The sequence below is a fragment of the Vitis riparia genome, chromosome 1 (genome assembly GCF_004353265.1).
Source record: "Vitis riparia cultivar Riparia Gloire de Montpellier isolate 1030 chromosome 1, EGFV_Vit.rip_1.0, whole genome shotgun sequence".
Lineage (NCBI taxonomy): Eukaryota > Viridiplantae > Streptophyta > Magnoliopsida > Vitales > Vitaceae > Vitis > Vitis riparia.
In genome coordinates, this window is record NC_048431.1 from 22892014 (window position 1) to 22906264 (window position 14251).

The 14251-nt window shown below is 31.6% G+C and overlaps 2 protein-coding genes across 3 annotated transcripts; both read left to right on the plus strand.

The window, feature by feature from the left end:
- The first annotated feature begins 774 nt into the window (after positions 1 to 774).
- LOC117922492 (glucose-6-phosphate 1-dehydrogenase, chloroplastic) lies at positions 775 to 6596 on the plus strand. Of its 2 annotated transcripts, none has more exons than XM_034840624.1 (10): positions 775 to 1082; positions 1707 to 1939; positions 2024 to 2118; positions 2328 to 2442; positions 4303 to 4508; positions 4625 to 4774; positions 4861 to 4981; positions 5067 to 5296; positions 5393 to 5593; positions 5987 to 6596. In XM_034840624.1, the coding sequence occupies exons 1-10, from the start codon at positions 926 to 928 to the stop codon at positions 6234 to 6236; spliced, it is 1758 nt and encodes a 585-aa protein (XP_034696515.1). In that variant the 5' UTR covers positions 775 to 925; the 3' UTR covers positions 6237 to 6596. The 2 variants fall into 2 exon arrangements, with proteins under 2 accessions (XP_034696515.1, XP_034696519.1); XM_034840628.1 differs by having other exon boundaries at positions 1713 to 1939.
- Positions 6597 to 9338: 2742 nt separating this feature from the next.
- Positions 9339 to 12511, plus strand: LOC117911584 (11-beta-hydroxysteroid dehydrogenase 1A-like). Its single transcript, XM_034825992.1, has 6 exons — positions 9339 to 9568; positions 9715 to 9907; positions 10900 to 10985; positions 11316 to 11447; positions 11838 to 12002; positions 12115 to 12511. The coding sequence occupies exons 1-6, from the start codon at positions 9377 to 9379 to the stop codon at positions 12325 to 12327; spliced, it is 981 nt and encodes a 326-aa protein (XP_034681883.1). The 5' UTR covers positions 9339 to 9376; the 3' UTR covers positions 12328 to 12511.
- The last annotated feature ends 1740 nt before the right edge of the window (positions 12512 to 14251 follow it).

Genomic DNA, 14251 nt, shown 5'->3' on the forward strand with positions numbered 1-14251 from the left:
TTTAACATTTAAAAACCATTATAACCCATTTAGCTTGCAATATTATTTTAAATTATCTTTTAATTGTTTTAAATTTCAAGTTTTTTTAAAATATTAATTAATTTATTATTTTATTTTAGTATTTTCATTATATATATAATTTCACACTATTTAGTTATTTAATTTTTAACTATATGATATTTATATTTTAAAAAGTATTTATAATTTAAAAAAATTAATTATATAAAATTAATAAATGAGTTATAAATGGGTCATTTTACTACTATTCCGTCTAATCAAAACCTATTAAAATTTGTATTTATAATTGTCAATACTAGATTTAAAATAAAATGTATAATGGAAAAAAACTAAAGTATATAAGAGATACCTTTAAAATTTCGATCCCCACTATTAAAAGTGTAGAAAAAGATATACATTGGTGTATAAAAAGAAAAGACAAAAGACAAAAAAAATAAAATTAAGATATAAAGTAATGTCATCTAAAAATGGACATGATTCGACATGATTGATTGTATTTTTTTACTAGGTTCCTCTTCAATGCTATAAACCGACGTTATATAATATGGTCAAAATTTTATAAAATCATAACATAGTTTGGCGTATTTTATACATCACCAAAGACAAATGGAAATGGAAAAATAAATTTAGGCAACCACTAAAACCACCTGATTAAGAAAACGTCACATTTTAATTTTGTTTAGTAAGCAAAAAACAGCATGAAAAATGGCTCCATTAAGTCGGAGAATTCCATTTGTCCACCCTCACATGGGCAAAGGACGCACAACCTTTCGGAAATCCCAAAGGGCCTAAGCCCCCTCGATGATTCCGAAGTCTAAAGACTCGGCCTCCCTCTCTTTTCTTCTTCAACCATCACCCCCCAACTCTCACCTACGCAGCCCTCCTTTTTCTTTTTGAGAAAAGACCCATGTCGACCCTTTCTTCTTCTCACTGTAGTGCTTCATATTCTTCAACCTCCAATGCCCGTCGTCAACGCTCAACAAAGCTCTCTTCGATTCCTAAGCGGTTTGTTCCTGTGAAATCAGCCAGAAACTCCTACCAGAATGTGGTTCTTTTGCAAGATGGTTTGTTCCTTTTCCTTGATATAATTGTGGATTCAGTTGGCTAATTTTTAGGATTTGTTAGATATCTGATATTTTGGGTAATCCTGGGTATGTTTTTTTTTCATACTAATTTGTTCTTTGAAGGGTGGATTTATAACTTTGGAGGATTATGCTTTTGTGGATCTGATTTTGTTTATTTCTAAGGCATTTTTTTATATCAATTTAGCCATTTCTGTTTCTGGGTTCGCCTTCTGAATTCTAGATTCTGTATTTTATTTTGTGCCTGGCTGTTAAGGCAATATCGGGGAAAGAAAAGAAATTTGTGTTTTAAATTCTATTTTTTTCTCTATTTGAGACCAGAAACTTCACTGCACATAGCTTAATACAATACGGTTTGGTTTTGTTGAGACCTTCTTTTGATTTTTAAATTTTTTTTCCACCTTTTTTTGGTCACTTTTTGTTTCAGTTTCCAGAAGGGGTTTTACAAATTTTTTTTTTTTTTTCAGATTTATTTGTTATCTTTTTTCTTTCAGCTGCTCATTGTTGAAAAGTCACTTTATAACTTGTTTATTTATTAATCAGTTGTTGTTTGTGATTTGGGATTTCTCTCTATTGGCTATTAATTTGCAAAAAAATTGGGTGTAGGTGCAGTATCATCCACAATAGTCCCTATTGAAAATGATTCCACTTTGAAGAAATTGAAAGATGGGTTGTTATCAGCCACATCTTCAGAGGAATGTGAAGATGTGGTGGGCTTTGATAGTAATGACAAGAACTCAACTGTCAGCATTACTGTGGTTGGAGCCTCTGGAGACCTGGCCAAAAAGAAGATATTTCCTGCACTTTTCGCACTTTTTTATGAGGATTGCCTACCTGAGGTTCGGATTATATCAGTTCTGTTTCCCTTTTACAGTCAGCTTAAAAGTGACATTTATATAAGTCATTTGGATTTTTTTTCCCAGCACTTTACCGTGTTTGGTTATGCTCGGAGTAAGATGACTGATGCAGAACTTAGAAACATGGTTAGCAAGACACTTACTTGCAGAATTGATAAGAGGTGAGCTATACCTTTGATCCTTAGTGGTATGCATGTTTGTTGTTTTTTCAGGAGAAATTGACAGTTTTTGAATTTTAAATTTTGTTTAATTTTAGTTCTCAGACAGTTTGTTAGTTTTTTTTTTTTTTAATAATTGTATTTGGTAGCTAAACAAATGTGAACTGATAAAGTTTCTCTTTGGGGATTATATGTATTTTTCGGGTTTTCAGGGAGAACTGTGGTGAAAAGATGGAGCAATTCCTTAAAAGATGTTTTTATCATTCTGGTCAGTATGATTCTGAGGACAACTTTACAGAGCTGGACAAGAAGCTGAAGGAACACGAGGTAATGTGGATTTCACTCATATGGCTAAACTTAGTGATGTTGCATTAGCTGGAGCATTTCATTCAATAATAGCTTATAATTCGCTGATGCTTGTCATCTCAACCACCCTTGTTCAAATAGGGCTATCATGGGTTATTGAGTTCATCGACTACAGTGCCATTTGGTGGTATATTTAGATCTAGTGTGTTGGTGGAACCTAGGATGCATAAAATATTTATGGATGAGTTCAGAACTAAATGAGATATAACATGAGAATTTCTAACTATGACATTGAAATGCATAAAAATTCTTCCCATACAGGATCTTTTGAGTACAGAAATTTTTTTGATGTTAGACCCTTGTTGATGCAAGATTTGGGTGTCCAAAAATGCTTTCTATATAATCCTAATTCAAACCTTGGCATAGATAAATATGCATGTTTGATATGGTACACAAAAATCATGCATATAGAGCAGAACCAGTGGCTCTTTTTTAATTGACAAGAAATAATATATGAAAAACAGGCCAATTGGGAGCTTGACTCATGTACAGTGTCTCTATCTCTATGTAATTCTCACTTCATGGTTTTTGGATCTCATTCCCTCACTGAGAAATGATGCCATTTTGCATGGATGAGTGTCCCTTGGGTGGTTTCTTGAGCTCTGCAATCCCCACAAAATGTCATAGCCTGTCTATTGCGAATATATGGAAAGTTCTCTTACTGTCAGATGGAAGAAGCCACCTCTTAAGCCCCTTTGTGGACACTGGAAAAAGGATCATCCAATCTTAAAGAAAATGTAGTGGTTGCCTAGAACATGTGAAGATGGGATATGACTTTCAAACATGTCAAGGATGGTTGTCATCCAATACCATGCCTATTTTTGAGGACCTCTTCCTCAACTTCGATTGTTGTCTTTACTTGGTTTTTTCTCAATACCTCAAGGGGGTGTCTTCAAATTTTTCCTTCAAAATCTCTCCTAGAAGGTGGTCACCTACCTCAACACCCATTCTAAAAGGATCATGATGTTGGGTGTCCTCATACTAACAGTTAATGAAAGTTAATTTTCAGAAGCAGTAGTTAAGATTTAACTCTTACATTGTTTCTTACAAGAAACCCAAGAGAAAACTGAAACTTTTTCTCCCAAATTCTCAAGAGTCTATGTGTTGTATATATAGCTTCTCATACAACACTAATGTCAAGCTCACTGACACTCTCTTGCCTTTCACTTTGCCTTGCTCTCTCCTCAAAAACCCCACCACCCCACATTGGTAAACTTTTCCAACTAAGAAGTGGGTCCTAACAAAACTCATTGGAAATATTGTGAGTTACATCAATCCAAAGATTAAAAAATGTGTAGTATAAGAATGAAAAAAGAAACATTACTTCACCAGTTCCAGTCATTCCTAGAGCATAAATGGGAACTGTGAAAGAGTCTCCTAGTTCAGACAGCTTCTGTAAAGATTGCAAGACAATTTTCTTCAACTACCTAGTTGATAATTCAACCCCCCAAAAGTTTTCTGTTTTGGCTCCTTCCAAATGTACCAAACAATATAGAGAGTGGGTAAAATTTATAATAGCATTGGATTACACAAGTTGGCCCACTGGTGTGTCCTAAGCTTTGGTCAATGAGTACTATAAGAACCAATTTCATAGCCATTGTGATTCAATGCAATATAATATGAAAGTACTCAAATCTTGATGCGTGCTCCCAATGTTTTTTAGCATTTTGATGAATTGCCTTTGGTATTATAGGAATGCCTCATGCCTCTTATATATAAACTCCTTTACATTTGTCTGAAATTTTATTTAAATGTTTTCCTTTTCCTGTACGTTTAGGACCTTATCTTATCTGGTATGACAATGATAAACTGGTTGCGCAGGCTGGAAGGGTCTCCAATCGCCTGTTCTATTTATCAATCCCACCGAATATTTTCATAGATGCTGTAAAATGTGCAAGCTTGTCAGCTTCCTCTGCTAATGGCTGGACGAGGGTCATTGTTGAGAAACCTTTTGGACGGGATTCAGAATCATCAGCTGCTTTGACAAATAGCCTCAAGCAGTACTTAGCAGAGGATCAAATTTTCAGGTGGATTTTTTTTAACTGGGTTTTATTTGTTTTGATAGAACCCTTTCTTTTGATAGGTTGTTTTGATAGAACTAATATGTGCTAAATCTGATTAGATGGCATTTTCTTTAATACAGGATAGACCACTATCTTGGGAAGGAGCTGGTGGAAAACTTATCTGTTCTCCGATTCTCCAACCTCATTTTTGAACCTTTGTGGTCAAGGCAATATATAAGGAATGTGCAGTTTATATTCTCTGAAGATTTTGGCACCGAAGGACGTGGGGGGTATTTTTCCTTCTCAAATGGGAATTGAAGTAGTCACTATCTAATTTAAGAGCTTATATTCTTATCTTTTGTTGGGTTAATTCCAGGTACTTTGACAATTATGGGATAATAAGGGACATAATGCAGAATCATCTGCTTCAAATACTCGCCCTCTTTGCAATGGAAACCCCTGTCAGTTTGGATGCAGAAGATATCAGAAATGAGAAGGTTTTTACCAAAATCTGAATATCAAGCATCTTTTATCATCTTACGTTGTAGAATTGTTTTAATTCTCATGCACTCTGGTGTCCAGGTTAAAGTTCTTCGCTCAATGAGGCCTCTACAACTTGAGGATGTGGTTATAGGGCAGTACAAGAGCCATACAAAAGGAGGTGTTACATACCCAGCCTACACTGATGACAAGACTGTGCCCAAAGACAGCCTAACCCCAACATTTGCTGCTGCTGCCCTCTTTATAGATAATGCCAGATGGGATGGGGTTCCATTTCTAATGAAAGCTGGTAAAGCATTGCATACTAAGGGGTATGTGGAATCAAGAAACAGATTTTTAAGTCATACTTGTGTTTAGTTTTCAATCATGTGACATGTAAGTGTTGTTTTTTTTTTTCCTTTTCTCAGGGCTGAGATAAGGGTACAGTTTAGGCATGTGCCTGGTAACTTATATAACCGGAATTTTGGGACAGATCTTGATAGAGCAACAAATGAGCTTGTCATAAGAGTGCAGCCTGATGAAGCTATTTATTTGAAAATCAACAACAAAGTCCCTGGTTTGGGAATGAGATTGGACCGTAGTAATCTAAATCTTCACTATGCAGCCAGGTAAAGTTAAATTTCTGGTAGATGATAGATGCAGAAAATCCCATTACCTTTCCATTCATATATCCCTGTAGTGTACGTGTATATCAAGATTGGTGTCTTACTGAAAATTTATCATCTCCTTGATTATAACCAACTGGTGCAAATACAATGATGGGTAGATCCTTGCTGTTTAAAACTTGGGAAAATTGCTTTGGTTATGCATTCAACATTTAAATTTGGTTTCAATTTCAATCTTAATCTTTCGAAAGTCGAGATGAATTGGAAATGGCGTCCACTTTTAAAACCATGATGCATCGCTTGATCCCCTATTTGTGGTTACCATGTAGTCTTTCATCAGAACTTGCTTGCTACTGTAATGAACTGCATTATGTTGATTTGGCTTGGTTTTTTTAGGTACTCAAAGGAGATTCCAGATGCATATGAGAGGCTTCTACTAGATGCCATAGAAGGCGAAAGGAGACTATTTATAAGGAGTGATGAACTTGATGCCGCATGGGCACTCTTCACACCTCTATTGAAAGAGCTGGAAGAGAAGAAGATTATTCCCGAGTACTATCCCCATGGGAGCCGTGGTCCGGTTGGGGCTCACTATCTTGCAGCCAGATACAATGTCCGGTGGGGCGATCTCAGCGTAGAGCAATAAACCATACAGTGATTCACTGATTCTGTCAGGATCCCAGTGTTGGGGAAGCCCAAAGCTTCTCGATTCTCAGTTGTTTATGGGGTGTAGCTACTTCGTCTTAGCCATCGACGAGTTGGAGTCCCCATTCTTCCATGGAAAGAAAATATACAGAGCTGAAAACCAGTCCGACTGTTGTAATGAAAACAGAGCCCAAAATCAACAATGAACAGCTGGGTCATCCTTCAATTTTTATGATGATGATTCTTTCCTTTCTCTATTTTGGATTCGTGGTCTCACTTTTAGTTTTTGTTGAAACATCAAATTGATAAGATTGTCATTGCAAGCAGGTTATTTGAGCTAATATGTATTATTCCCATGTCATGTTGGAAGTCTACAGTGAGCCTGTGATAAATTGAAATTATAAATTATAATATATTTATAACATAGAAGATAAAATTAATTTTATTTTTATACATTTTTTATTTTAATTATAAAATATTTTTAATCTTTATAATGAAATTTATGCTTTCTTTTTGTTATTTGTTTATTTATTTTAATTATATCATATTCATATTTAAAAAATATTAAGTAATATATTCCTTAATGCGTGTTTGCTCAAAAGTGCATTTGGTATATGAAAATCAAAATGGGAATATATATATATATAGCCTCACAAGTAAAAAGTCAATTTGTACGCTGATCAATTTGTACTTCTCTTAAAATTTTCAAGGCCTAACAGATGATGTTTTCGTTGTGTGCCATGTCAATAATTCCAATCTTTTTTTGTCGTTATTGAATAATTGTACCAACTATATTAATTTTGTATATCAATTGCTTTTTGTTGTCAATAGTAGTATAGACTTTGAAATTATTTTTACCAAGTAAAAAAAGTCAATTTGTACCATGATTAATGGAACCACATGGTACAAAAGAAATATGATGATGGATGAAAAAAGCATTTCAATGTCTATACTATTATGAGCAACAACAAAAAGCAATTGATATACAAATTTAATGTAGTTGGCACAATTATTCAATAACGACAAAAAAAAAAACAGCCTAGAAAAATTATGTAAAAGTATATTATAAAAAAATAGATTTTCTGTGAAGAGAAGTATAAGAAAAAGGAAGAAAAAAAAACTCTAAATTTAATAGATTTTGCTATATAATACAGTAGTTTTTATTTTTTATTTTTATTTTTATTTTTGGGTTTTGTCTATATGAAAAATTGTAAAAAAAAAAATTATATGAAATGGGAAATTTTTGGATAATTTTTAATTACATTTTATTTTTATTTTTATTTTTTAAGGTTAAATCAAACAAAATAATTTAGGCTATGTTTGTTAATTATTAATTCTTAAAAATAGTTTTTTTTTTTGTTTTTGAGATTAAAAAAATATGAAAATATATTTGGTTATTTATTATTTTCAAAACATGTTTTTTAAAAATAGTTGTATAAATACGGAAAACGAACGATTCACAATTTAAACGTACATGTGGGCCATATTTTGTTTTCTCCAAAAAAAGTTAAGCTTCAAGGCCTACATGTTGTCCCGATATATATATATATTTTTTTTATATGAAAGGACGTGGCCTATCCAAAATATTACCCACCCATAATAATTATCTAAATGTTTAGTATTTGTTTTATTCTCTAATCAATCTAAGTAATCACCAAGGTGGTGAGGTGAATTAATTGATACTTGCTTTTTGAAAATTTTGCAATTTTGAATGCAAGTGAGGATTTGAGCAATAATATTATATAAAACAATAAAATATTAATATATTTAAATTAAATAAAAAAAATGGAAGAGAAAATGCAAAGACAAGTTTTATAATGGTTTGATCCAATCCTGACTTATGTTCATTTTCTGCAAATTCTACTCAAGTGAGTGCTTTATTATCGATAGGATTTTTTGAGCCAAAACCTTTAAACTATTAAAAATTGGATTATTGTTCCAAAAAACGTTTATAATTTCTTTCAATAGGTACCTCATTTTTTAAAAAATCATTCTAAATGATACCTCACATTTAAGAATTCTTAAGTAATACTTTATGATTAGATTTTCACAAAAATACAAGTAATTCATTGAAACAAATTTTTAGTTCTAGAATTTCACTTTAAGGAAAACAAGTGAAATTAGGATTGAGGTGCAATAAACGGAAATGTAAGATTTTAAACAAAGGTGTAGTGTAAAATTTTCTTTCAATGAGTGATAATGAATACTGGGTTCTTCTAAGAAGAGTTGGATGGCATTTATGTATGTATTAGAAGCAAATTAGCCATTAGAGATATTTTTTAAAAGTATTGATCGATCATTTAACTAATTATTGTGCATTTAATGTATTATAGGTGACGATTGGGAGATAAAATTACACAATCAATCGATGGCTCATCGAAGCTATTTTACTCTTCACACAATCATAATTAATATCAGTTGTTAAGAACTCCAAATTATTATGTTTATTTAATATAGACAAATTTTCATATTTAACATCTTTTAATTGTTTTAATTGTTTTTTAAGAATTGTTTTAAAAAATAATTATATAAATACTAAATATGATTAAGAATAGAATACAATATATAAAAAAGTTTTCTTTAAAACATATTTAAAAATATAGAAAATAATTTTAAAATATTTTAAATTTTCAAATAAACTTTTGTTTTATAAAATATTAAAAAATTATTTTCAAAATATTATAAATGAAATGATGAATAACTACTACATTAACTAATTATAGGATTAAATTTTAAAATTTAAAGATCACTTTTGAACTTCCATTTACTCATATTAAAGATTAGTAATGGAAATCATTAATAGGCTCCCCCTATATGAGAAACATCCCGAGTAAAAAAGCTTTTTCAAGTTTTTTCTCACTCTTTTGTCCCCTCAATTCTCTTTTATAGCTTTGCTTATATTTCTTTTATCCTAGTTGATAACACAAAAATTATTTTTGAAAATATTTTCCAAATTGGGCGAGGGTCGTGGAACTTGTGTCCCCAAACAGCCCCAAGGCCACGTGACTCATGCGAGCGCACAAACAACAAATAATTGAAGAAACAAATAATTGAAGAGTTTCTTTTCTATATTGATCCTCAACCCAATAAAATTTAACCCAAACTCTCTCTCTCTCTCTCTCTCTCTCTCTCTCCATAGCCATGGACTTGAACTATCTGATTCACAAATCAATGAGTTTGGTCATCATCCCTCTAGTTTTGGTCTCTCTATGTTGGATCTTACCTCTTCTCTTCCTTTTCAGGCTCATCTTTTCCTTCTTCCAATTCTTCTCCCAAGAGAACATGGCGGGAAAAGTCGTCCTCGTCACAGGCGCCTCCTCAGGAATCGGAGAGGTTCATCATCATCATGCCATCAATTAAACTTTATAATCTCTAGTAGTTTTACCTTTTGTTATGAACTACCAACTATCAGTGAACCCAAAAGTTTATGCTGTCCTTCTCTTTTATTTATTTATTTTTTGGCATTATTTTGTATGTAGCAAATGGCTTACGAATATGCAAAGAAAGGAGCTTGTTTAGTGATAGTTGCGAGAAGGAAGAAGAAGCTAGAGGAGGTGGCAGCACAGGCTCGGGAGCTCGGCTCCCCTGATGTTGTTGTTGTTTGCGGTGATGTTTCGAATATCAATGAATGCAAGCAATTTATTGACGAAGCTATCCACCACTTTGGTAGATGTAAGATTTTTCTTTTTCCTTTTTGTTTTCTCTTCTTCCACCCCTTTGCAAGTTATGAAAGAAAATGGAGTGAATTCTTTTTCAAATGAAAATTATTTTGTCTTTTCACTTTATTCTTAGATTTTGACACATTTGATTTATGTATAACATTTGATTTTGACATATTTGATTTATTAATCTGCGGATTCAACTATTTCCCACATTGGATTCAACTATTTCCCTCATTTTGTAGTGATGGATTTTGACATTTTTGATTTATTAATTTGTGAATTCAACTATTTCCCACATTGGATTCAACTATTTCCCTCATTTTGTATAACATTTGATTTCTAAAAAATTGTTTTCACTTTATTCTTAGATATTAAGAACATGGATGCAATTCCCTTTTTTTTTTTTTTTTTTTAAGTTATTAATTTTAATTAAAAAAAAATTGCTTTTTTCTTTCATTTTTAGGATACTTATTTAAAAATAATAAAATAATTCTCAATTTGTAAATCTAATCCTTTACTTTTTTTCAATTTAAAAAATATTAACTTTTAATAAAAATATCCTTATTTTATTCCTTTTAATCAATTAATTTTTTGGATAGTGTGTCATGATTTAAATTCAATATTTAAGAAAATTAATGAATTTATCCTTTTTGGGGTGCATATTTGATCATTTTTATGGCATGACATGTTTCAAAATATCAAAATGAGCCTTATCATACTTGGTATATGTTTGTATAAAAGTTCTAAACCTTACAAATTAATTTCAGCATATTTATTTTATTTTATATTTAGATATTTTGGTTTTAAATTTTTTAGACATGATGAAAAGTATTTATCCATGTGAAGGCTCTAAGGATTTAATTTCTTTTTAACACTTTCTTGTAATTTTAACCATAAATTGATTGTAACATATGGGATAATGAAGAACTTTCTTATTTGCCCAATCATTGGTATCTTGTACTTGATATGTCCTACAATAACTTAATTGATTCATAATTACAGTGGATCATCTGGTGAATAATGCTGGAGTTACTGGCGGCTACCCATTTGAAGAGATCACAGATATTACAAAATTTGCACTTCTAATGGTAAGTCCTTTATTAAAGTTTTAGCTCAAGTTGGTTAAGTATTTCTCAAAGAATTTAAGAGAAAATATAATGAAAGAGATGAAAAATGAGAAATTTGAAAAAAAAAATTAAAATTAATTAATTTCATATTTGTTCTCATCTTTTTTTCTCTTTTATATAAAGAATGAAGGGATTGTACATAAACTCTTATTATATCTGATTTTTCTTTTTTAATTAGCCTTTATGATAGCCTAAATAATAGAAGTTGACTTCTTTCTTTCTTTCTTTTTTCCTAATAATTTTCAGGATCTAATCACATCATAATTATTATCTTTTGAATTGATCCAACAGGATGTGAACTTCTGGGGCACTGTTTATCCAACTTATTTTGCAATTCCTCACCTCAGGAAGACCAAGGGCAAGATTTTTGTTAACTCATCTTCTTGTGCATTTCTGCAGCCACCAAGATTGAGTTTCTACAGTGTAAACAACTGTATTCATACATACATAAACTCCATCAAAATCTGTAACAATTTATCGTATAAATATTATTTCCTTTGAGTTTTAAGGATTCTTACGATTTTAAAATGTGTTTACAAGATTAAGAGAAGCTTACGTCATAAACATATTCTCCTCTATAATATCCAATATTATAAGGAAGGTGATTGTGATGTCTTATATTAGATAGAAAAAAGGTTTCTTGGCATATTGATCTCTCTTAATTATGCAGACACATTTTAAAGTCATGGAGATCCTTAGAACCTAGAACGAATGATATTTATATAATTGAAAGCAGATCATTACAAATTCTCTCATCTATTATTGAAATGCTCTGTTTTTCAATCTCTTGTGTTTATCCTTTTTGGTTTCCAGGCAAGTAAAGCAGCATTAATAGGCTTCTTTGAGGCACTGAGAATTGAGCTGGCTCCTTCAGTCACCATAACAATTGCCACTCTTGGTATAATAGATTCCGAGATGTCCCGGGGAAAAATCTTATCCAAGGATGGAGAACTCATACTATCCCCAGAAAACAGCAAAGTATTTAATTTCATTATACTAACAAAATTGAATGGTCTTTTTTCTATTTGTTGAGTAGCTAGGCTTTAATTGATTTTTATAAAATTGAGTAAAGGTTTCTGTGGACATGCAGGGTGTTTTTGAGGGATTCCCAGTGATGAACACTGAGCCAGCTACTAAGTCCATTGTCGATAGTATCTGCCGAGGAGAAAGGTATGTGACTGAGCCACAATGGTACGGAGCGATCCATCTGCTCAAAAATGGATCATGTACTTTAAGAAGAAATCGAGCTTTGCAGAAAAAGCAGACTGAGAATGCATTTGGCAATGTTTCTAATGGGTCTTAAGTCCAGTGGTGTTTCAATTTAGCAAGGTGTGCTCAGTGCTAAACTTCCTTATGTGTCATGGATGTAGCTTTAAAGTATTGTCTGCTGTGTGTTTCCAAAACATGTTCTGTATGTTCTTTGGATCTGTTCCTTCTGAAAATCAAGAGAATAAACGGTTGAGTACTATCACAGGTTGGAAAACTTATTTTACTTTTCATTCAGTTGTTCCTTTCATCTAGTGATAATTAAAGGGTTGTAATCCCATACCTGCCACAAAGTTCTTGTGTAATTTATAGATTAAGTTAAGGGGTGTTCAATAAAAATTAATACTTATTACATAACGATTGAAGTTGATTTTAAATTAAATTATATTTAAATTGTTGAAAGTATGAAGGTTATTTGATAAAATTAACTTATAACTTATTCTAAACCATTAAATTAACATATTTATTATTATAAATTATAATTAGGATAAAGAGGTAAAAAAACAGTAAAGATCCTGAAATAGTAAAAGAGATTATGAAGGTAATTAAGACAAATAAAAGTAAAAAGATAAAATGAAGATGTACTTAAGAATAAGTTAATTATTTTTATTTATTACTTAAAATTATTTTTTACTTTTAAAAGTTATTTTGTCAAACATACTTAATTTATTTCATGATTTAAATTAAGTTATTAAATTGATTTATCAAACATTCACTTATTTTCAAATATTCAAATTAAGGAAGTGATTCATAAAATTTAATACTTATCACTTAATGACTTAAGTTCACTTTTTAGTTATTGATTTAAAACTTAATAATTATTTTTTACTTTAAGTATTAAAATTATTGGTAAAATTTAATGTTTTCATAATCGGATCTGTTATCAAATCGGAAAAGTTATCAGTTCACGATTCACCAATTAGACTGATCGTTGAACCACGATCGAACCAGCAACGCCATAGATATATAATTTATATATTATTTAATTTTAAAATAATTATAAAAATAATAAAATGATTAATTTTATGGAAATTTTAACTGTATTTCTATTATTTGTTGAATTTTTTCACAAATTTTTTTACCGGCAAAAATCACCTTATTAAAATCAAAATTTTAATTTAAAATTAGAAATTAAAAATGCATTTTTAAATCATTAATATATTATAAAATCATAAATTTATTTAAAATTTGATCTATTTATTTAAAATCATAATGCTTTTTGTTTTTATTAATTTAAATTAAAATGATAAAATCACAAATTTTAAATATCAAAAATTTTAAAAATAAAAAATATAATAATAAAAAGAAAGGAAATAAAACTTAAAAATATAAAGAAAATGCCAGATGTCACCGTTATAGCTGTCGGAATCTGTTGGCATCAGAGGCATCCTCGTCGACCGGCGGCGTCGGTGTCGGTGATGGCTACAACTGCATCTCTGGAGGTGTAGTATCAGATCTGGAGAAGGGTGATGGGTTGGGGCTTCAATGCGCAGAGGGAAAGAGGGAGTTATACTCGGCAAAACAGGTGAGTACTGTTATTGGAATCTGTTGGCATGAGAGACATCCCCGTCAGCCGGCGGCCTAGGCGCCGACGATGGCTGCAGCTGCAATTGGAGGTGCAATAGCAAAGCTAGAGAAGGGAAGAACGGCAAGTTAGGGCTTCAGTGCATGAAGGGGAAGGGGGAAGAACGGTTTGTGAAAAACCGACCAGTTTATTTGGTTCACTGGACTGACTACTAGTTCCAACGGTTCATGGTCGGTTCAAAGCCCCTCTGGTTCAACTGGATGAACCAAACCGAAACAGTGACCAGTCGACGGTCAGACGAATCAGACTGACAGGTCCGGTTTTTAAAATGCTAATAAAATTAACTTAAAATTTAATTTAAATAATTGAATTAACATAACCCATCATGGCCACTAGGCTCTATCTTCGGGCACCAAGCCAGTGGGCCAACATCTAT